The sequence below is a fragment of the Molossus molossus genome, unplaced genomic scaffold (genome assembly GCF_014108415.1).
Source record: "Molossus molossus isolate mMolMol1 unplaced genomic scaffold, mMolMol1.p scaffold_m16_p_9, whole genome shotgun sequence".
NCBI lineage: Eukaryota > Metazoa > Chordata > Mammalia > Chiroptera > Molossidae > Molossus > Molossus molossus.
Window position 1 is genome coordinate 30,378,535 of NW_023425403.1, and position 23,003 is coordinate 30,401,537.

At 42.1% G+C, this 23,003-nt stretch overlaps 1 protein-coding gene across 4 annotated transcripts in view; it reads right to left on the reverse strand.

Moving 5' to 3' along the window:
• Positions 1-12,075: 12,075 nt before the first annotated feature.
• The window catches only part of SLC20A2 (solute carrier family 20 member 2), a 99,949-nt gene continuing 89,021 nt past the window's right edge, over positions 12,076-23,003 (reverse strand). For all 4 annotated transcript variants that reach the window (XM_036249847.1, XM_036249849.1, XM_036249850.1 and 1 more), the window contains 3 exons: positions 22,579-22,764; positions 21,399-21,483; positions 12,076-13,508 (listed from right to left, as the gene is read on the reverse strand). In XM_036249847.1, coding sequence (XP_036105740.1) covers positions 13,344-13,508; positions 21,399-21,483; positions 22,579-22,764 — 436 coding nt within the window. In that variant the 3' untranslated portion in view covers positions 12,076-13,343. The remainder of the gene's footprint in view (positions 13,509-21,398; positions 21,484-22,578; positions 22,765-23,003) is intronic.

Below are 23,003 nucleotides of genomic sequence, written 5' to 3' on the forward strand. Positions count from 1 at the left end.
CGTTTATTTTTGCCCACTTCCATAGCAGCACCAGTAGAACTCTGTGATAGTGAACAGTCCCTGTCTGCACTGCCCCATGTGGTGGTCATCAGGCACGTGTGGCTGTTGAGCACTTGAAATGTAACTAGGTCAGTGGAAAAACTCAATTTTTAATACTATTTTATTTAAATTTAGCCAAATGTGGCTATTGTATTGGTGCAGTTCTGTATAGGATAGGTTTCTGGAAGTGAGACTGCTGAGTCGGGGCATGTACGTTTGATACGTTGTACAAAGTGGCCCTTCGGACATTTTGTACTAACTTGTAATTCTACCAGTGGTTGTTAGGAGGGCCCACTGCCCCACATCCTTAGTAACATTGAATGTTATCAAACTTGAACATTTTCACCAGTTTTAGAGGTGAAAAATGGCAGCTTGTTTTAACTTGCATTTCCCCAGTTGCCAGTGAGAGGAAGCTGTTTTCATGTGGGCACTGATTGTTTCTTTTCTGATTTGCCTGTTCATATTCTTTGCACAATTTCCAAATGAGTCATCTTAAAAAACAACTACACATGGTTGCTTTTTAAAAAATTTAAGTGCTGCAAGGATTTCCCCTTACCACGAAAGATCATCTTTACTAGAACCCCAATTCCAACCACACTTTTGTCAGAAAATATCTATGATACTAACTACATGATGTAATTTTCTCACAGTTTCTCACTGTTTTTGTGGGTTGAACCACCATTACAGGAGATAAAGTATAACAGGGAAGGAAAAGGGAGTGAGGGAGGTAAGCAACAAACTTACTGTCTTGTTGACACCTGCGTCCAGGTAACTCTGTATCTTACTGGATGAACTTTATATACAGCTGCATGCAGGGTGGGGGTGGGGTGAAGGTGGGGGGTTTCTTTATGGTCTGGAGCAGAGGAATGAGCCCTGTGGGTCGGCGGCTAACTGCTGTGTTAAGAAGAGTGTTCTATGGAACATTTCAGTCTAGTGTTGTTAAAGGTAGGGGCTAGAAATGATGAGGGTCATAAGGAAATACAAGGAAGCACTGATGAGATGTACTTCTAATTAATTCATTAGTTATTTACCTGATGAAGTTAGTTGTATTTATGGCCTGAATTAAATGGGAAGGAAATAGATTTGTGTTTTTTTCCTTTCCTGTGCTCTTTTATTTTTTATAGCAGAGCTAAAGAGCCAAACATTTTGTGTTGATACAGTAATCTATATATGAACATAGGTAGTTTAAATTCAGCCTTTATTTGGTAGTTTCATTGAACTATACAGCTGGCTAGTCTATGTCCCGAGTATCGTCATCATTGTGGGAGTCATTAGGGTGTAGCAGAAAGAAAAGCACATTTCTGGGGCTTATATGCCATGTGCTGGTCATCCTGTATAATCTGTCTAATCTCAACTGTGACTGCAAACATCAGGAAGGAGCCATGAGGTATCCTAGGATGGAGCAGTAACTTGTGGTTTCTCATAATGGAAACTCCCAATAGCTCCCTTCTCCACCCCCCCCCCCCATGAAGCGCAGGCAAGAACCTCTCGCCCTTCTGCCCCCCAGCTTTCTTCTCATCTTCCCTATTCTCCCTCCCATTTCTCCCCAATTTAGTCTAATAACTCCTATGGCCACTCCTGTATTTGATTTAGATTTTTTTATAATCGGTTCATTCAGGACACTGCTAGGATCCTCAGTCTTGCTCTTTGAGCCTTATTCAAGATCATTTAAATGGCCTTCACAACGGCCTTATGAGCTTTTGTACCTGGGAACAGAGAACTAACATTCTAATATATGTGTATTTGATGCCAGTGGACTCTGATTCAGTGAGTCAACCCCTAGGAACTTGCCTTAGGGAAATCATCAAAGATGCACAGATTTATGTACAAGGTTTCTCTCTCACAAGAGAAAAATTGATAGCCATCCAAATGTGCAAAAAATAGGGTAATAGTTAAATAAACAATGGTATGTATATTCATTATGTGGAACATTATTCAACCATTAAAAATCATGGTTTTGGCCCTGTCCGGTTTGGCTCAGTGGTTACAGCGTCGTCCTGCAGACCAGTGAGTTGCAGGTTCCATTCTGGTCAAGGGCAGGTACCTCATACCTCAGTTGAGGTTCAGTCCCAGCCTGGCCTTGGTCCCCAGTCATGCAGGAGGCAACCAGTCAATGTGTTTCTCTTGCATTGATGTTTCTCTCTCCCTCCCTCAAAAATATCCTTGGGTGAGGATTAAAAAATAAAATCATGTTTTTGAAGAGTAATAACCATTGAGGATTGTTCACAATATGTTACATAGAAAAAACAAAGTAAAATAAATCTGAGTTTTATTTTAAAACATGCAAAGACTGGAGAAAATACTCCAAAATATTAGTACTCATTATCTTGGGGAGGTGGAATCATAAGTATTTTTTATTTATTTTATACTTTACTATATTTTTCTGGTTTTCTAAAGTGAATTTCTTATTTCTGTCATTAGGGAAATTTCTAATATTATTGTTTGAAAAAAGCCGCCAGGCCCCTAGAGGCAGCATTCTAACTCCTGCTGAGTGCATTGTGGCTCCGCATGAGGTTTTTCTTAAATTTTGTAATAAATTAGAGTTCACACACATTTTAAATATCACTGCAAGAGACCAGAAAGACATCACATCAATGCATTGCTAATCCATTGTTACACTCAGCATCGCTGCTCAAGGAACAGGTCAATAAATGTCCCAAACTTTTTTTTACTTTTAACTTACTAAATGCTTGTCCTTGGAAGCTTGCTGCCAACTTGGCCAAACCTCAGGTTCTAGAACCTTGGACAGGAGGAGCTAAAGCCATTTCTGGGCCACCCTACAGTGTTATCTACATACACAAGCAAGAAGACTGCTCTGTTTTGTACAAATGAAGCCCATCCTTCCCTCTCAGACTGTAGCCTCTGATTGCGCACGCTTTACGTCCTCTTAGTTCTCTGCTGTTTCCCTTTAGAAACAAGTCCCCTTTCTCTCTTGCCCTCTGCTTAAAATGTAAATGTTGGCGTTCAGGTTCTATCCTCCTCTATTCTTTAACCCTACACCTTCAAGTGTTTGTGTAAGGAGCCTTTTCAAATTAACCTGCTTGTCTTCAGATTTTGCCTCAGGGGTCTTCTTAGAATAAGCGTGGTCTGATAATAGCACCATTCTTACCCAGATTTAAAACAAACTGTCAATTAGGATAGCCTGTCAGTAGACAGAGGCCCAAAGCATGTTTACCTCTGAAGGCTCCTTGATACTTTTGCTCAGGGTGAGTGACAGCGATGTTGGGTCAGCGCTGGCCTGTCCTGCCCAGCGTGGGTGGTATGGAGGAGGTGACTTCTTGTGCTCTGAGGTCAGTCTCCCTCCCAAGAGGAAGAGGACTGACTCCAACATGCCTGGTTTGTTCTTCCCAAATGTACCAATCAAATGCACTCCTTTCCTCTTGTAGAGAGACGAAAAGAGTAGAGAGCAGCCAAAGTACGATGCTGAAGGTGGTCCGGTCACATGGAAGGAGACATTTAAGAGTGGGGCACAGCTCTCAGAGTGTGTGTGTGCTTTTAGCCATATCCAGTCCCTCCCTCCTCCCAGATTTGGCTTGTTCACTTAGGAAATATATCTAAACCTTGAAGTTGGGGTCAGTGGGGTATGTGCTTCACGTCTCCTGGTGATGCTAACAGCCCCATTCTGTTCAGCCTTTGAACACCACCACTCCTGTCTTCCTGGACAGCTGCCTCCTACAGCTAACACTCCCAAGCTTATCTCCATCTAAGAAGGCTCTCCTGATCTCCAAACCTTTACCGCCAGCTGCCTGGTGGACACCTTTTCTCATATTCTGCAGGTATCTAAGGCTCACCACTTCTCAATCTAAACCAATGCTTTTACTGTGCACTTTGCAGCCAAATTTCTGCCTCTTTGAAAGCTTCCTGACCTCCCTAAGCCACTAAGAGGCCCTTTCCCAGGGTTCCTCCCACCCTGGGAACATCCTCACAGTGGCAGCAATTACACTGTATTGCAATTTGGTTTACTATCTCCCCCATGCCTATGAACTAGAGAACTATCTTTTGTCTTCCAACCTCCAGTGACCAGGCCAGCTCTTGGCCCACGATAGGTATCCAATGGATGTTTGCTGAATGAATGAAAACAGACCAGCCATCAGGCAGATGGGCCTGTTTGGATTCCAAGTTATGGGGATTTCTGCATATGTATTGAGGTTCTCCTTTGGCAAGTATTTGACCCGTCCCGCAGGTTGAGCAACGAGGACTCTAGAGGGGGAGTGAGGATGAGAAGGGACAAGAGACACGAGAAATGGAGACAAGACAGGGTTTTGATCAAGTCTCGTTTATTTAGGGGAAATTCACACAATATATAGGGCAAGAAGCACCACGCTTACCCGAAGCAATTCCAGGAAATACTACAAAAGGAACAAAAGGTCAGCAAAGACTGGCTTGTTGAGTAAATGGTTACTTAAAAGAAATGCAAAATGCAGAGATCAGCAAAGAATGGTTACTTAAAGGAATGCAGAATGCAGAGAGATCCTGCCTTGGGGCAGGAGATGGCAGAGCAGATTTTAACAAAATGGATGCCATGCAAAAAGTCTCCCACAAGTATTCATAGTTTCATGGGGTCATCAAAGAAGCACAGATAATTCCTGGCATTCCTAGCAAGTCTTTGAATTATGGTATAATTAACATTCTGTGAGGTGACTTCACTGCTGCGATGTAAAAAGGTGTGGAAATATGGTCAGAATTGCAATTACACTTGGCCCCACTGGGTGCCGCTGTTGTCGCTGCCAATGGAAGATAGTGGCCCAGCTGTAGGATCCGCGCCTTCTATCCATGAGCTCAGTTGGTCTCCCTTTTGAGATCCTGACTCCCTAGCCCAGCACCTACATACTCATACCACTCATAGTTTGTAATCTCTACATTCAGGGTTTGGTTTAACCTCTAAATGTCAAACCTTGGAGAAAGGCAGGGAAATTGTTCATCCTACTCTAGCCCAAATCCCTTCTGCTATTTGTTTTGTTTTGTTCTTGCCAGGGGGGATGGAGAACAGTTGATCACCCTTCTTGAGTCTGAAATTCCACTTAAAATCAGATTTAATTCCAAATGTTTCTTAATAAAAACAATAAGCCTCACCCTTTCTTCCTAGGCTTCCTTTCCAAGTTCTTAATTACCTATCAACGTTCTTTCTCTGACTCCTCCTCCCAGGCCTACAGCACAGTCTTCCTTTTTCTCGAGACCACAACTGTGGACAGTCTGACAGCTGCTGCAGAGGACGAGACTGAGATAAGGTCAAGAAGCCTGGGGCCTACTCTGGCCCTGTTACTATTTGGCTGCCTAAGCTTGGTCTCATTCCGTGCCTTCATTTCCCAGTGCTGGCCAGTCCAGGTGTTTCAGAAAGGATGGTAGTGGGATGACGGTGTATAGATGACTTTTTCCTTTTTTCAGAATATGCTCTAGGCTTGCTTCATTGTCTTTTCAATAATAACGAATGATGTGTGATGATAATATTTAGGAGGGTGACAATCCAAGGACAGGGCTACCTTGCCTATTCATGAGAATTGAACCATATCCTACAGGTCTCACCAACAACCTTTCCCCCCACCACGCATGCAGAGAAACCACTCTCCAGTTTCTTTTCTTTCTCTTTATTGATTTTTAAGAGAGAGAGGAAGGGAGAGGGAGAGAGAGAGAGAAACATCGATGAGAGAGAACATCGATTGGCCACCTTTGCATGCCCCCCACTGGGCATGTGCCCTGACCGGGAATCAAACTGGTGACCTCCTGGTGCATGGGTCAATGCTCAACCACTGAGCCACACTGGCCAGGCTCTCCAGTTTCTTTTAGTCTCTAGCTATTTTGTCTCATTCATCTAACTTGTTTATTTTCTGTTCCTTTTCTCCATCATCTAATTTAATGCTCTCCTTCAAGCAGTCTTCCTGAGGGAAATCATCCACAAAAAGTGAAGTATCATCCACAAAAAGTGAGGTCAGGCCTTGGCCAGTTTGGCTCAGGGGTAATAGCGTCGGCCCATGGACCAAAGAAGCCCACGCTCGGGTCTCACTAAGGGCATGTACTTTGGTTGCAGTTTGTCCCCAGCTCCGGTTGGGGTTGTGTGGGTGGCAACCACTCAATGTGTCTCTCTCACATCGATGTTTCTCTCTCTCTCTTCCTCCCTCTCTCCCTCCCGCTCTATCTGAAGATAAATGCAAAAATGCCCTTGGGTGCCCTGGCCGGTTTGGATCAGCGGTTAGAGCGTCGGCCTGCGGTCCTGAGAGACCCGGATTCGGTTCCCGCTAAGGGCACGTACCTCGGTTGCAGTTTGTCCCTGGCCCTGGTCGGTCGTGCGGGTGGCAGCCACTCGATGTGTCCCTTTCACGTCGATGTTTCTCTCTCTCTCTCTGTTCCTCTCTCTCCCTCCCACTTTACCTGAACAAAAAATAGAAAAATGTCCTCGGGTGAGGATTAAAAAAAAAAAAAAGCCCTTGGGTGAGGATAAAAATAATAATAATAATAAAAATGAGGTCAGTAATAATCAACCATTCATCTACAAGGGAAGAATACACATACTTGTTTATGGAGCCCTATTCTGGGCCAGGCCTGGAGTGGTCCCTTTTACAACACTGTCTCCAGAATTTCTTAAAGCCCCACAGATGGTTTCACTTGTCCCCATGCAAAGAAACTTGCTAATAGGGTTAAAGTTACTGAAATCTGAGCCCGATTCCTCCAGACTCCAGAAATTACTGCCTCAGGAGCCTTTCAAGGCAGTGGGCAAATCCATTTCCCTCGTGGGCAGATACAACTTCATTTGAGGACACAACAAAACACTATTTAATCTCCTTAAAGCGTTTTTTCCTGCCTCACTTTGTAATTGAATAAGTTCACTGATGCATGGATCTCTACATGTCACCATTAGCTGAACCATGAATGGTTTTTACATTTTATTTTTCAATTACAGTTGACATTCAATATTTCTAGATTAGTTTCAGATGTGTAGCATAGTTGTTAGACAATTATACTAGGTGGGGCAAAAGTAGGTTTACAGTTCATATGGAACACAAGAATAAACTTTCACATGCAATTGTAAACCTACTTTTGCCCCACCCTGTATAATTTACGAAGTGATCCCCCAGATAATTCAAGTGCCAACTGGCACCATGCAGTTATTATAATATTATTGACTCTATTCCCTATGCTGTACTTTACATCCCTGTGACTATTTTGTAACTACCAGTTTGTACTTCTTAATCCCTTCACCTTTTTCACCCAGCCCCCCCTGCCATTGGCAACCATTAGTTTGTTCTCTGCATCTATGAGTCTGTTTTGTTTGTTCATTTATTTTGTTCTTTAGATTCCACATATAAGTGAAATCATACGGTATTTGTCTTTCTCGGTCTGACTTCTTTCACTTAATATGATACCCTTGCCCTGGCCAGTTTGGCTCAGCGGTTAGAGTGTCGGCCTGCGGTCCAGAGAGACCCGGGTTCGGTTCCCGCTAAGGGCATGTACTTCGGTTGCAGTTTGTCCCCGGCCCTGGTTGGTCGTGCGGGTGGCAGCCACTTGATGTGTCCCTTCACGTCGATGTTTCTCACTCTCTCCCCCTTCCTCTCTCTCCCTCCCATTCTATCTGTACAAAAAATGGAAAAATATCCTCGGGTGAGGATAAAAAAAAAATATGATACCCTTTAGGTCCATCCATGTTGTCACAAGTGGAAAGATTTCATTCTTTTTTATGGCCAAGTAATATTCCATTGTATATATGTACCACCACTTTTTTATTCACTTGTTTATTGATGGTTTGAGTTGCTTCAATATCTTGGTTATTGTAAATAACACTGCAAAGAACATAAGGGTGCATGTATATTTTCAAGTTAGTGTTTTAGGATTTTGTTTGGGTATATACCCAGAAGTGGAATTGCTGTGTCATAAGGTAGTTTTATTTTTAATTTTTTGAGGATCCTCCATACTGTTTTCCATAGTGGCTGCACCAATATGCATTCCCACCAGCAGTGTTCAAGGGTTTTCTTCAACCTATCCTCCAACACTTGTTAATTTATTGATGATAGCCATTCTGACAGGTGTGACGTGAAATCTCATTGTGGCTTTAATTTGCATTTTTCCTATGAGTAGTGACATTGAGCATCTTTTCATAAGTCTACTGACAATCTGTATGTCCTCTTTAGAAAAGTATCTTTTAAGGTCCTCTGCCCATTTTTTAAATTGGATTGTTTTTGATGTTGAGTTATATGAGTTTTTTATCTTTATTGTTGAAAGTATTACAGATGTCCCTCATTTCTCCACCCCCATTGACCCCCCCTTTCCCACTCCTGCCCTCCCCCGTCTTCACCACACTATTGTCTGTGTCCATTGGTTATGCATATACGCATATATGTTCTTGTATGAGTTTTTTTAATACGTTTTGGATATTAACCTCTTATCAGATGTATCATTGGCAAATATCTTCTTCCATTCAGTGGGTTGTCTTTTCGTTTTGTTGATGGGTTTCCTTTGCTGTGCAAAAACTTTTTAGTTTGATATAGTCCCATTTGTTTGTTTATTTTTTGTTTCTCTTGCCCAGGAAGATATAGCAGAAAAAAAATATTGCTAAGAGAAATATTAGAGTATTTACTGCCTATGTTTTCTTTTAGTTTTATGGTTTTGAGTCTTACATTTAAATCTTTAATCCATTTTTACTAGTTTTATTTTTATTTTTGCATATATCTGTCCAAAATTCCTAACACTATTTATTTAATAGACTGTCTTTACCCCCATTGTATGTTCTTCCCTCCTGTGTCATATACTGACCATACAGGAGTTGGTTTATTTCTAGGCTCTCTATTCTGTTCCATTGATCTATGTGTCTGTTTTTTATGCCAGTACCATGCTGTTTCAATTACTGCAGCCTTGTAGTAAAGTTTGATAACAGGTAGCATGATCCCTTTGTCCTTCTTTCTCAAGATTGCTGTGGCTATTTGGAGTCTTTTGTGGTTTCATATAAATTTGTGGATTATTCTAGTTGTGTGAAAAATACCACTGGTGTTTTTATAGGGATTGCATTGAATCTATAGATTGCTTTGGATAGTGTGGACATTTTAACAATGTTAACTCTTCCTATCCATGAGCACAGTATATGCTTTAATTTACTTGAATCTTCAATTCCTTTTTTTAAAATTAATTAATTAATTAATTAATTAATTATTGTTACAGATGTTTCTCCTTTTACCCCACTGATTCCCCCTTCCCCCTTCCCTGCCCTGTCCCCAGTTTGTTGTCCATGTCCACTGTTCATGCATACATGCATATAAGTTCTGTGGTTTATCTCTCCCCCACCACCCCCTCTTCTGGAGATTGTCAGTCTGTACCCCACTTCCACGTCTCTGGGACTACCCCATTCCTCAGACTGTTATGTTCATTATATTCCACAAATAAGTGAGATCATATGATACTTGTCTTTCTCTGTTTGGCTTGTTTCACTTAGGATGTTACTTTCCAGGTCCCTCCATGTAGTCTCAAAGGATAAGAGATCTTTCTTTCTTATAGCTGCGTAGTACTCCATTGTGTATATGTACCACAGCTTTTTTATCCATTTGTCTACTGATGGATACTTGGGCTGTTTCCAGATCTTAGCTATTGTAAATAGTGCTGCTACAAACACAGGGGCACATATATTCTTTCTGATTGGTGTTTCAGGCTTCTTAGGGTATATTCCTAGAAGTGGGATCACTGGGTCAAATGGAAGTTTTCAATTCCTTTCTTTAGTGCCTTATACTTTTGTAAGTACAGGTCTTTTACTTCCTTGGTTAAATTTATTCCTAGGTGTTTTAGTGCTTTTGTTGCAGTTATAAACGTGATTGTTTCTTTTTAATTTTTTTTTCCTTTATTGATTCTAGAGAGACTGGAAGTGACAGGGAGAGAGAGAGAGAAACAATGAGAACATGGATTGGCCGTCTCCTGCATGCCCCCTTCTGGGGATCAGGCCCACAACCTGGGCATGTGTCCAGACCGGGAATCGAACTGGTGACCTCTTGGTGCATGGGCCACACCGGCCGGACTTTTTTCTTAATTTTTCTGATAGTTCATTATTGGTGTATAAAAGTGTAACTGATTCCTGAATATTTGGTATCCTGCTACTTTACTCAATTCATTTATCAATTCTAGCAGTTTTTTATTATTATTTTTATTTCAGAGAGAGGAAGGGAGAAAGATAGATAGAAACATAGATGTGAGAGTGAAACATCGATCAACTGCTTCCTGCATGTCCCCTACTGGGTATTGAGCCTGCAACCTGAGCAAGTGCCATGACTGGGAATTGAACAGGTGACTTCCTGGTGCATGGGACAGCACTCAATCAACTGAGCCATACCAGCTGGGAAATTCTAGCCGTTTTTTGGTAGAATCTTTAGGGTTCTTTACATGTAGTACCATGTCATCTGCAAATAATGAATTTTACTTCTTCCTTTCTAATTTGGATGCTTTTTGCTTTTTTTTTTTATTGCAATGGCTAGAACTTCCAATATAAGTGGTGACAGCGAACATCCCTGTCTTGTTCCTGATCTTGAAGAAAACACATTTAGCTTTTCCCCATTGAGAATTATGTTAGCTATGGGTTTATTATATATGGCCTTTATTATGTAAGGCCCCTCTATTCCCACTTTGCTGAGATTTTTTTTTTTATCATAAATGGATGCTGGATTTTGTCAAATGCTTTTTCTGCATCTATTGATACGATCATATTATTTTTATCCTTCATTTTGTTTCATTGAGTGGTTTTTATTTTTATTCTACAGCTTATTCTGAGGAGACAGGGAAGACTTATTTTAAAAATTTGTTGAAAATGAATAAATACGTTTACATACTTGCTCAAAATGTCAGTCCTTTTTGAAAAGTAGAAAATGAAGAATATTGTTTTTGGAGCTCAGGCTTCATTTGACAGCCTGTGCTCCTTGCAAACTTTGCCACTCTGAGAGGAGCCGAGAGATGGGGAAGGCAGCAGTCTACAGGGCATTCCTCTTGGCTCCAAACAGCCCTCTGTACATAGCAGGGTGATCTGGTTACAGAATCACAGTAAGATGCCAGGGATCCTGGAGTTAACTCTCTTCTAGGAGTGTTTGCATTTTTAGAGGAAGAGGTTGATTAACTCCGAGAAAAGACTCAGGTGGCCCAGGCAGGGAGCCTTCTACAGGCCTCTCCAACCCTGCAAGGTAACCCATCCTCTGCCTGAGCTCACCTCCCTGCCCTCAGAGGGAGGGGAAGTGGGGACACAGACTGCGGAGGGGTGCGTTAGGCAAGATTTCTCTCTGCACATTGCTGGTGACATGGTTAGGTGCTTGGGTGTGACCTTTATCCCACTTTGCTTCCCAGGCTTCTGCCTCTGCCACCCTGGCTGCAGGGGCTGTGCAGGGCGGAGGGGCAGCCAGCCCTTCCCTCAGGACACAGCTTGCCAGTGTGTCGTTGTTGTGCTGTTATTTTTCTTATAAACAAGTGTAGAAGGAAATGGAAGTTCTTGAATCTATGGTTTTATCATAAGTGAATAAATGAAAGGCCTAAAATGCCATTTTAAACATTGGAAAGGGCACATTTCTGGGTAGAGATGAACTTTTAACGCTTGGCCAGTTTCCCCATCCCGGTCATCTTCCTGGCTTGGGAAGGGACCGGCGCTATGACCCCTGCAGAGGCTGAAGGAGTTTCCTTCTGAAGCTTCAAAGAAAGGTATGTTTTGTTTTGTTTTGTTTCTGGCTGCTTAAGCCAAGAAGAAAGGATGTGCATTTTCCAGCGAAGTCCTCAGCCCTGAAATCTGGACAACTTTAGAGTGGCAAACCCTTTCATTAGATAGTTCATTCCTAAGGATGAATGTCTGTTTGTTAACAGTGCAGATTTCTGGATGTTGAGCTGTGTGGGTCATTCTTTCCTTTTCCAGCTCATGTGTATTTTCTGCACAAACATGTAATAGTAGTAAAATAAGGGAAAAAAGGTATTTGAAAAATAGAAGTGACCAAATTATATAGCGTTTATTTGGAAACTGGACAAAAAAATGTATATAGATATTCAGAAAAAAACTTGAGAGGCATTTTTTTATTATAAATTTAATATGGTTGATTAATGAAAAATCACAATGAAGTACCAGAAAATGTCTGTCGATATAAAAATTTTAGCAGCATTTCCATAGTTTCAGGCTCTAACATTAGTCATACTTCCTCCCTCCCGCTATCAACAAAGAATCCAATGGGACTACAGTAGAGCATCAGATGCTCAGCTTAGTGAAGGCCTCAAAGAAATCTTCAAATCCAGTGTACTGTCTGATATTTCAACCTCCCCTCTCTTGAATTTCTAGAATATCGAAGTACTAGCCTCAATGTTTGAGACAAGAATTCCTTCCAGCTTCAGGGGAGATACAGGAGTGAAAATTAAAACTGGACTTGATATGTAGTGCTTGAGTACGCGTCCTCTGTACATTCTCTACACTGACAAGAATGGACGGCCACTGCACGGCTGACCGATCGCTGGCACGCGGCAGCAGTGCTGGGTAAGTGGGACGTGCCAGGCGGGGCTGGTGCCTCCCCACACACTGCTCCGGAGCAGGCCAGAGCAGGGCGGTCTTGCTACATCCCAGGTTAACGGCAGAATTAATGAGGGACAAACAATATGAAAATATAATACTGGCAAACTATTCCCCTGCTTCTTTGGTACTTTCCAAAAATTCTCTGATCAAAAAAGCTAGGAAGCACACACCATTAAAAAATTACAGTTTTAAGTATTTACAGAAGCAATTATGATATATTACATAATAATACACAGTATATGAACAAACTCTTCAGTGAAAGCACTTGGGAACTCCTGTTCCAGTATTATTCAATAGCACTGACATACGTACACTTTCCCAAATTTGTATCATACATCTTGTATCTCAGTTATCTTACAGTATATTAAATGGGAAAAACAACATTTTCCAATCTACACTTTCCTTTTAAAAGGTTCTCAAAATTTGCCACTGAAAACACTATGTACAAAGAATTGATGAATGTTGAATTCTAGGCAATTTTCTCCACTACCATTTTGAATATATTTGAAATAATGCTACTTATTCTATGTATACAATATATAATTAATATATAAGTAACTGCACCACGTTATATCACCACAATACCAGTTTAATGCACATTATTATGTACAGTAGTTAAGTTAGCTCTGGAGGACTCCACCACCTAGGGGAACAGTGTGGTCTGGAACCATCTGAAGGGGCATGGAGAAGCTGGTTGGGAGACAGCCTGTGCGTGGGCAGGACGCGTGGACGTGTGAGATATGGGCACACACCTCCCACACATCCCCACGCCAGACTCTCCCTTGTTTACTGGTTGGGAGAAGACCAATCACACAAATGGAAGGACCCCGTACATGAGGAGAGCCATGACAGCAGCACTGAATACCCCAGCCACGGGGACAGTCACAAACCAGGCCACAAAGATGTTCCGGAAGAGGTGCCAGTCCACAGCCTTGCGGGAGCGGATCCAGCCCACAGCCACCACGGAGCCTACCTGTAGGAGCACAAACATTTTAAAGTTAAAAGATGCCCACAAGTTCAACCAATGTAAACTAGCTCATCTCAAATAAGTTACATTATAAAGTTACCAATCCTTTTCCCAAAATTTATGCTAAGAGTGTCTAAAACAGTTTAGATTTTAGGTATACTTATTTTAGGATTATTCTGTTCAGTATATAGATCTGATGTGCTTTTCAACCTGTATATTCTGCTCTATCTGAGTGGAACTTGAGCCAATTAATTTGTTCTCTATGCTTCTATACCTTATAAACTATGAGTGCCCCTGCTTTAAATATTTCCCATGTAGGATATTGCTTACTACAGTATGTGAACCTACTTTAATTACATAATGAAATGGCAATGATGTACCCTTCTCTCAGAATAACAGCATCATAAAGTGTTGGAGCCGGAGAAGATCTCTGAGGATATGAAACCAGGGGCTCAGGGGCACCAGGAGGTACCGTAAATCACAGCAGACTGAGGACTAGAACTCAGGCCTCTTGATATTAACTGGTTTTCTCCATTATCTCAAACTGCCTCACAGTCCTTGCACTTTAGCTAATTTAAAAAAATTAAATAGAGCATAAATATTATTGGATCTAAAGTGTCAATCATGCCTCACAGAGGCATGACAGAGATACTTGAAAATCAGAATATTAATACTGATTCAAATACTTTTCTAAATGCACTCATTTTATGGCTTGCTGACAGTCTAAAAGGAAAAAAAGACACTTTAAGTATCCTAAAAATCCTAAGCAAGTGCATTCCCTTTACATCTCATGCCTCACTCAGGCGCTGGGGAAGCTCAGAGAGTTTATTAACAAAGTGCCCTTGGCCACTTGTAAGGTGACTCTTAAAGATCTCCATAAAATAGGCTTGTTTCTACTGACCCTCAAATTCTTCAGAATCAGCAGTGGCCAGGGAGATTCAAATAGAAACTGGGTCTAATCACAGAAAAAATCTAACACTTTGAATTGTTTATGGAAGCAAACCGGAACACCAAAAATAGCAGCATGTTTAAAGGCAGTTAACGTGACATTTTGTCGACTCAAGACATCAAATCTGCAAATGCTAGCTTCTGAGATTAAATTCTTCTTGTTACTTACAGTCTCCCTAGAGCATGCCCCCCTGCAGTGCACATCAGTTCTGGATTACTTTAGTATGGAGGACACACTCAAGTTTCTATTTTATCTACCCCCTCTTCCTTTCTTAAAACACTTTTTTTAAGCATAAAGGTAATAAAATATTAGAGCAAGTTTATGTAATAGGAGAAATGGACAATTACTAAGAACCCAATTACTATCATATTTATAAATTCCTTTCTAGTATGTTAATCCTCACCTGAAGGTATTTTTTTTAGAGTGTGGAAGGGGGGGAGGGAGGGAGGAGGAGAGAGGAAGAGAGAAACATTGATGTGAGAGAGACACATTGATAGGTTTCTTCCCACACATACCCCTACTGGGACCGGGGATCAAACATGCAACCCAGGTACATGCCCTTGACCAGGAATCAAACCCATAACCCTTCAGTGTGTGGGCCAATGTTCTAACCACTGAACCATACCAGCCAGGGCTCTAGTATTTTTTATAAATATACCTTTATTAGTAAATAATAGGGTATGCTGTTTCCTTTCTTTAAAAAATTAACATTATAAGCATCTTCCCATTATGAGTATCATGTAAAATGGTACAGGTGACCCAGCCCATGTGACTCAGTGGATTGAGTGTCATCCCATGGACTGAGAGGTCCCAGTTTGATTCCCGGTCAGGGCACATGCCCAGGTTTCGGGCTTGATCCCCAGAAGGGGGCATGTAGGAAGCAGCCGATGGGTGTTTCTCTCACATCAATGTTTCTCTCTCTCCCTTCCTCTCTCTAAAAAAAAAAAATCACTTTTTAAAAAAAAGTTACAGGTGAATGTACCATGTAAAATGTTTTATGTGGATGTACCAAATTTAACCATTTCCAATTTGCTTCAAATATTTCCCTATCAAAAATAGTTTCACTCATATATAGCTTATATTTGGGCTTTAAAAAATAATATTCCCTGAAATGGATTATTCATGAAAGGGGGCATTTTAAAAACAGCTTGAAATAATCTTAAATTTAAGAGAAAAACTGTAAGAACTCCTAAACACCCTTCACCAAAATTCACCAATTTTTAACATTTTGTCACAATTTATATAGAAACAATTTATATATATTTTTAAATAGCTTTTATTTTATTTTATTATTATTTGCATTTATCTTCAAATAGAGCGGGAGGGCGAGAGGGGGGAAGAGACAGAGAAAGAAACATCGATGTGAGAGAGACACATCGACTGGTTGCCACACACACGACCCCAACTGGGACCAGGGACGAATCGCAACTGAGGTCGAATCGCAACTGAGGTATGTACCCTTGGCTGGAATCGAATCTGGGACTCTCTGGTCCGCAGGCCAATGCTCTAACTGCTAAGCCAAACCGGCCAGGGCAGAAACATTTTCATACCATTAAAATATCCTGCTACTCATCAACTTCCTCCTCCCCTTCTGCTAAAGATTTAGCAATCCAATCTTTATGATGATGACTGCAAAATGGTGATTTACCAACGTCTTCCCATGCATCAAATAGAATGTTACTTTGAGGAAGACCTCTTTGTCTTCTAATACATCCTAGGACCTTGAGATATACAGCCAAATAGTTTTATAAACAGATGTAAATATACAAGGTCATCCATAATCTGTGAATTTTAGCATACCACCACAATTCTGTACATTGTTCTTTTTTTGCTAACCAATCAATGTGCTACTGTGCTATAATTAGCATATCTTTGACTATGACTAAGGCTGAACTTTTGTTTATTTATCTAATTTTACTCCCTCTAGTCTTTACATATAAAAATGGTGTCTTCGTGTATTTTGCCCTTTTACATATTGGTATCTAAATGTGTCCCTTATTTTTATTTATGTGTGGTCTTTATTGAATATTAACTCTGTGATATTTAATGCAAATATTTCCCCAACCCAGTATTTTGCTTTCTAATTTCATACAATAAAATATGCTGCACTTTTCTTCTGTGATTTATCCTTAGCTTGAATATTGGACAGCCAGGGCTCTCCAGATTTTTTCATCATCCCAAACTCTGTCCCCATGAACACAATTCCCCCTCCCTCACCTCCATCTATCTTCAACTCTTACTTCCTTCTAATGTACTTTCTACCTGGCAAGGCCAGTCCCTCCTTATCACTTTTGAGATCATTTTATGTTCTTGCTAATTTAACCTACCCAATTAAATTTAAATTAATTTTTTAAAGTTGTAAGAAAATTTCGGTTGTTGTTTTTGAGGAGAACTGACATCTTTACAAAATCTAGCTTTCCCGGGCAATACCAAAGTATGTTTCATACACAGGTGTTCTTCCTTGTGTCTGAACTTCCCTCTTAGGAAGCTGAGTGTGTTTCCAGCGTAAGGCCATCACCAGGCACTGACAGCAATAGAATTATTGAGAAGTAGGGGAACCAGAGAGCAAGAATTAGAAAATTAAATTAGAAATTAGAATCCTAAATTTTTAAAATCTGTTTTTATTTTTATTTTTTTTTAAGAGAGAGAGAAACATCAATGAGATGCACATGCCCTACTGGGGACTGAGCCTGCAACGCAGGCATGTGCCCTGACCGGGAATCAGACTGGGACCTTCCAGTCCCTGGGATGATGCTTAATCCACTGAGCTACACTGGCTAGGCTAGAATCCTCAATTTTTTAATCAGTGATGTTTCCTATAAACTGTTCCAAATCCAAAGGCTAGTAATCATCTATGTCATCAATAGAGATGAACAATGTGGATAATTCACAAAAGGAATAATCCCAAACCAACCCAATATGGGATTAAAACATTTTGGATAACACCACTCTGAATTCTATTAAAGAGTCCACAAAGGACTGTCTGTATTAATTATTGGTACACTTAGAAGGGAACATGAATAAATGAGAATTACCCAGATAAATTCTAAAAGTTCATTTTACACAATAGTTTCCATCTTTTTCCTGCCAAGTCCCCAACTTTTGCCCACCACCTTCTAATGGAGGTGGCTCTAAGCAAGAAACCTAACGAGCAAAAAGGAGAGGAAACAGAGCAGGAAAAATCAAACCAGAGTCTAATTATTCCAGGAACTCTGCTGGGATTGTTATGATTTTATGTGGACATCAACACCCTCTGAGTGTTTCCAGATTCCCAGCTTCGCTCACATAGGGCCTCATTCTTAATGCCATCCCACGTCTCTCACATTTCAGCCCACACTGGCCACCTGGGGCTGTGACAAGCAGAAGACACGTGGTATAATAGAGTGAGTATTATGGAGGGATGGCAACTGTGAACTCATATTATCTGGACTTTGATGAGCATCTTTGTCCATTGCAAGTTCTTAAGAGCCAGGACTCAGGCTTTTAGCTGTTTCAGTAACTAGCTCAGGCTTTGTCCAGAAGTTCATTTTCAACAACACTGGACAATGGACTAGAATCCAAGTGGAGCTCTGTCTTAAGTCTATTTGACAGATGACATCCAGTCTGGTCCCATGTTAAGGAGACTTGTTTTAAATGCCAATAAACTATTCTAACACTAATCAACAGCTCTAAGGAAACAACACCTATCATATGATTTGTACAGCTATTTTAGGGTAGTGATAACATACACATTTATTCACTAAGGTCCACTACAAAATGGATATAAATCCATTAGTAACACCTCCTTATTAAAGTATAAATATAAATACTGGGGAAATGACATTTAAAGATAACCATATAAGAATATAGTTTTTGCCCTGGCCGGTTTGGCTCAGCGGTTAGAGCGTCGGCCTGCGGTCCTGAGAGACCCGGGTTCGGTTCCCGCTAAGGGCACGTACCTCGGTTGCAGTTTGTCCCCGGCCCTGGTCGGTTGTGTGGGTGGCAGCCACTCGATGTGTCCCTTCACATCGATGTTTCTCTCTCTCTCTCTGTTCCTCTCTCTCCCTCCCACTCTACCTGAATAAAAAAAAAAAAAAAAAAAGTGGAAAAATGTCCTCGGGGAGGATAAAAAAAAAAAAAGAATATAGTTTTTATAGGCATTTTATACTTTTCATGTATTTCATACATTGTATTGTAGAGTTTAATGTTATTAGCAAAATTAGTAATCTCAGTTATAACACTTCACTCTATACATCAGTACAGGTTAGCTTACAAGTAGAGTTTGGTAAGTAACAATAACAACCTAGGAAAACCAAACGTGTTGTTTTTTTTCTAGAGGTTTTTCAACTGCTTTGAAACAGTTTGCCTTCACTAGGCTTGCTCAAGTGCAGGGTTAATCGTTAAAAAGACAGCGTGATGTTTATTTTCAAGCGGCCCAAAAGACTATTTATGCCTACAGAAAGGTTCAAACCCTATTTCCTTGGGAAGGAATATACTGAGTAACATGCATGTCCTCTAAGCTCCCACATGTCACAGTAAACTGAAGCTGAGGTGGAGGAAGGGGAAGATGATCACTTTTCGTCCCATACAGTATTTTTGACATATTTCAGTGAGCATGTGCTCTTTGTAATTCTTAAATAACCGAAATTAGAAAAATAACAGTGGTAGAAGAATGGCAGGAGGCACCACCGTCCTTTTCCTGCCTTCCTTCTTTGTACTTGAGAGCTGCGTGGGCAGGGTGCTGGAGGGCAGGGTGCTGGAGGGCAGGGTGCTGGGGAGCAGGGTGCTGGAGGGCAGGGCGCTGGGGAGCAGGGCGCTGGGGAGCAGGGCGCTGGAGGGCAGGGCGCTGGGGGGCAGGGCGCTGGGGGGCAGGGCGCTGGGGAGCAGGGCGCTGGAGGGCAGGGCGCTGGAGAGAAGGGTGCTGGAGGGCAGGGTGCTGGAGAGAAGGGTGCTGGAGGGCAGGGTGCTGGAGAGAAGGGTGCTGGAGGGCAGGGTGCTGGAGGGCAGGGTGCTGGAGAGAAGGGTGCTGGAGAGAAGGGTGCTGGAGGGCAGGGCGCTAGAGGGCAGGGTGCTGGAGAGAAGGGTGCTGGAGGGCAGGGTGCTGGAGGGCAGGGTGCTGAAGGGCAGGGCTCTGGGCCGCACTGCCCAGGTTGGACCTCGGCTGGCCACTCGCTAGTTGTGTCATCAGAATGGACAAGTGAGTTAACTTTTTTATGCGTCAGTGTCCTCACTGGGAAAACGGTATCACTTGCACTAATCTCAAAAGGGTTTGGGGAGGAATAAACAAGTTAATTATTCGCAGGGCACTTAAAACAGGGCCCAGCAGACAGCACTTGCCCCACATCTCTCAGCTGTGGTTGGTTACCATGACGATTAGGGGGCACAGGGCACCAGGCGAGGTCTGAACAGTGCCAGCACACATTAAATGTGTGACCCTGGGAAACTGACTTAACTCTGGAAGCCTCAGTTTTCTTACCTGTAAATCGGGAATACCAGTACCCATTTCAAAGGGTTGCTGTGAGGATTAAAAAACATTTTACAAGTACAGGAGTGAGCAAAAGTTGGTTTACAGTTTTGAGTACGGGAAACACAGAGCTCATTCTTGTATTATTATTTATTTATGAATTATTGTATGATTTATTTATATTACTTGTCCTATTATTATTAGTTATTATTTTGTATCCTTACTTATGATTTATCTTTTAGGTAATGATGGCTGATAATGTAACCTACTTTTGCCCACCCTTGTATAAAGCACTAAACAGTGCCTGGCTCTCTGTATATATTCAGTAAATGGAAGTAATTTTTATAATGGAAATGTGTGAAAATTGAATTTGTTCTATATTCTGTAGCAAATAAAGAAGAAACAAGAAAACAAAAAGCCCTCTCCCATAAGGCTGCTCCTCCACGCTGTGGGCTCCCGTCTGGTCAGCTGCCCACGGGAGAGACTCCCATAGACGCTGCCCGGCCTTGTGTCCGAGCTGCTCAGCCATTGTCAGCTGTCTGTAAACACACCCGCTGGAGTTTTAGACTGTGTGCAAATGTACATGGGCATCTTGGTCGCTGCTGCCTAGAGCAGGACCTCACACACAGCAGGTACAAATAAGTTTTTCTTGAATGACACAAACAAATGAACCTAGGAAAAATCTGGAGGTGACTTTTGCTTTGTTGAAGTTAGGGAATGTTTTTGTCTACAGGCCCAATGAAAGTGTTTTAGAATTTTCCAGGTTATCAGACCTGGGTTCTAGTCCTGGCTCCTTTCTGAGTGACCTCAGGTAACTCGCTGAAACTCACGGAGCCCATCTCCTCCTCATTAATCTTCAAGGTCCCTTACAGCTCCAACATTCTACCCCTGTAGCAAGGAATTCCCTCTTGCACAGCCCGGAGTTTTCAAGCACTTGGCAGTGAGCAACATTAAGCATTACTCCTCCTCCGGAATTTACTCTAAGGTAATACAGTCACTTTGACCATCATATAAGGAAAAAGAACTGAAACAACTGTGTCTTACAAGTCCATTGAGATGATCTCTGCTTATCTCTAGTTCCACTGTCAACTCCCAGTCCCCTGCAATGGGTTGGAACTGAGTGGCATGCCCCCATTGAGCCTACGAATATGGTTAGCGCACACATGACTTCAATGCAAAATCCACTGTGGAAACAATGAGAGAGAAACAGGACAAATGCACAGTGTGAAGCACACATCGAAGGAGGGAAAGCTCCTGCCAGGCATGCATTGAAAAGGCAAAGTCTGCACGACCGAGGGTGTCACACTGCTGAGCAGGAAAGTCGAGAGGGACAGTCTGAGAAAAGCAAACGCCCCCACATCCAACAGTGCTCGAGCACATCCAGCAAACCTTGAGATGGTTTTTTTCACCAACAATATACAAAGCGCAACCAGCTTTTCTCAGATTCACTGGGTGACCATGGACTGATGCCAGCGGCCTGAAGGACTGCGCTGGGGGCGCCTACCTTGCAGTGAGTGGTGCTGACAGGAAGCCCCACGTTGGAGGCGATCACCACTGTGAATGCTGAGGCCAGTTCAATGGTGAAGCCGCTGTGGGAGGGAGACAGGAGACACATCACAGGCGCTCTTTGTATCAGCCTCACTGACACTCCAGGGGAGCCAAAGTCTCACCAGAACACTCTTTGAATCGACTGTCAACTCCTGACTGGGCCAGATGACATTAATAGAACTAGAAACTGCTATATAATGGCAACGTTCACACTAAGGCTCTGCGTTACACTGTTTACAGCTCCAAATAGCCTTGTTTTTCTGGTATGTTTTTAAAACCCACACACTATAGTAACTGGGTCAGAAATTCCTGCTGTGTGAAAAATGGTCACTTAGTCATTTCTAAAACCTTGAACAAAAAGCTATATTCTCATTTTAAAAATGTGTACTTATTATCCCCAAAATGTATTTTTCTCAGATGACTAATTTTTCTTGAAGTCAATCTTATAAAAGAGGAAATTAATTTTAAACGTAGTTCCAAGTTTTAGTTGTATCCTTCTAAAGTTCCCCTGTGAGTTTGTTATTTAATCCCTAATCTAGCTGAAGATTAGTGAAAAGGACAATAGGACTACAGAGAAACCCCTGAGCCTTCAGACCCCACCTTTGAGGGCAGAGGCGCCACAGGAAGGACCCACAAAGTGACCTCAGAAGGGCTGGCAGGTGAGCGCTGTTTCCATCCAGTAGGTGGAGCTGGTGTGGCAGAGAATTTTGGGAAAAGGCAGGCCCTAGGCCATGGGTGCGGTTTGCACCCCCTGTCCCTGTCTCCAGAGCTCACACTGGGCAAGACCACCAGTGGGAGAAGATGGGGCTCTGGCTGCTTCCTTTTCTCTTCCCTCCTGCTCTGCTTCAGCTTCTCCTTCCTTCCACCTTCCGACTCCTCTCGTTTTCTCTCCCTCATCTCAGTGCCACTGTGGATGAGGGCCAAGAGTGCCTGAGGGAGGCAGTGATGGGTGGGCAGCAAAGGTGGGGACTGCTTACCCTTCGCCCCCGCCTCCCCCGCTCACTGCCACTCCCAGCTGCAGGGGGACTGTGCTGAGGGGTGGGGCATACAGGCAGCACAAGGGGACTTTCAGACACATCAGCTCTGTGCAGGCCTCCAGGACATGCCCTGCCATCCAGCCGGTGCCCCTGGCTTACCTGGATGGTGTGATTGGAGTGAGGTCTTTCCCCATGGTCTGGATCACTCTTCGTCCCCAAACCCAGAGCCCTGTGCAAATTCCAACTCCTCCATAAAACAGCAGCCAGACGGGAGTAGCTGCTTCTTGTAGGACTGCACCTTGTTCATAAATCAGCCACAAAGCTACCAGAGGACCAATGGCATTACTGGGAGAATACAAAAAGTAGATGAATTATACAAACATTGTATAGACAAATGGCTCTGTATACAACATATGGTGACTTCTAGCCTTGAGAATAGCCCTTCTTACTGTATTTATGGCTAGATTATATATATATATATGTGTATATATATATATATACATATATATATATATAATCTAGTGGTGATAAAAATGATTTATTAATTTTTTTTGTTGTGGTAAGAAAAATAACATGAAATTTAC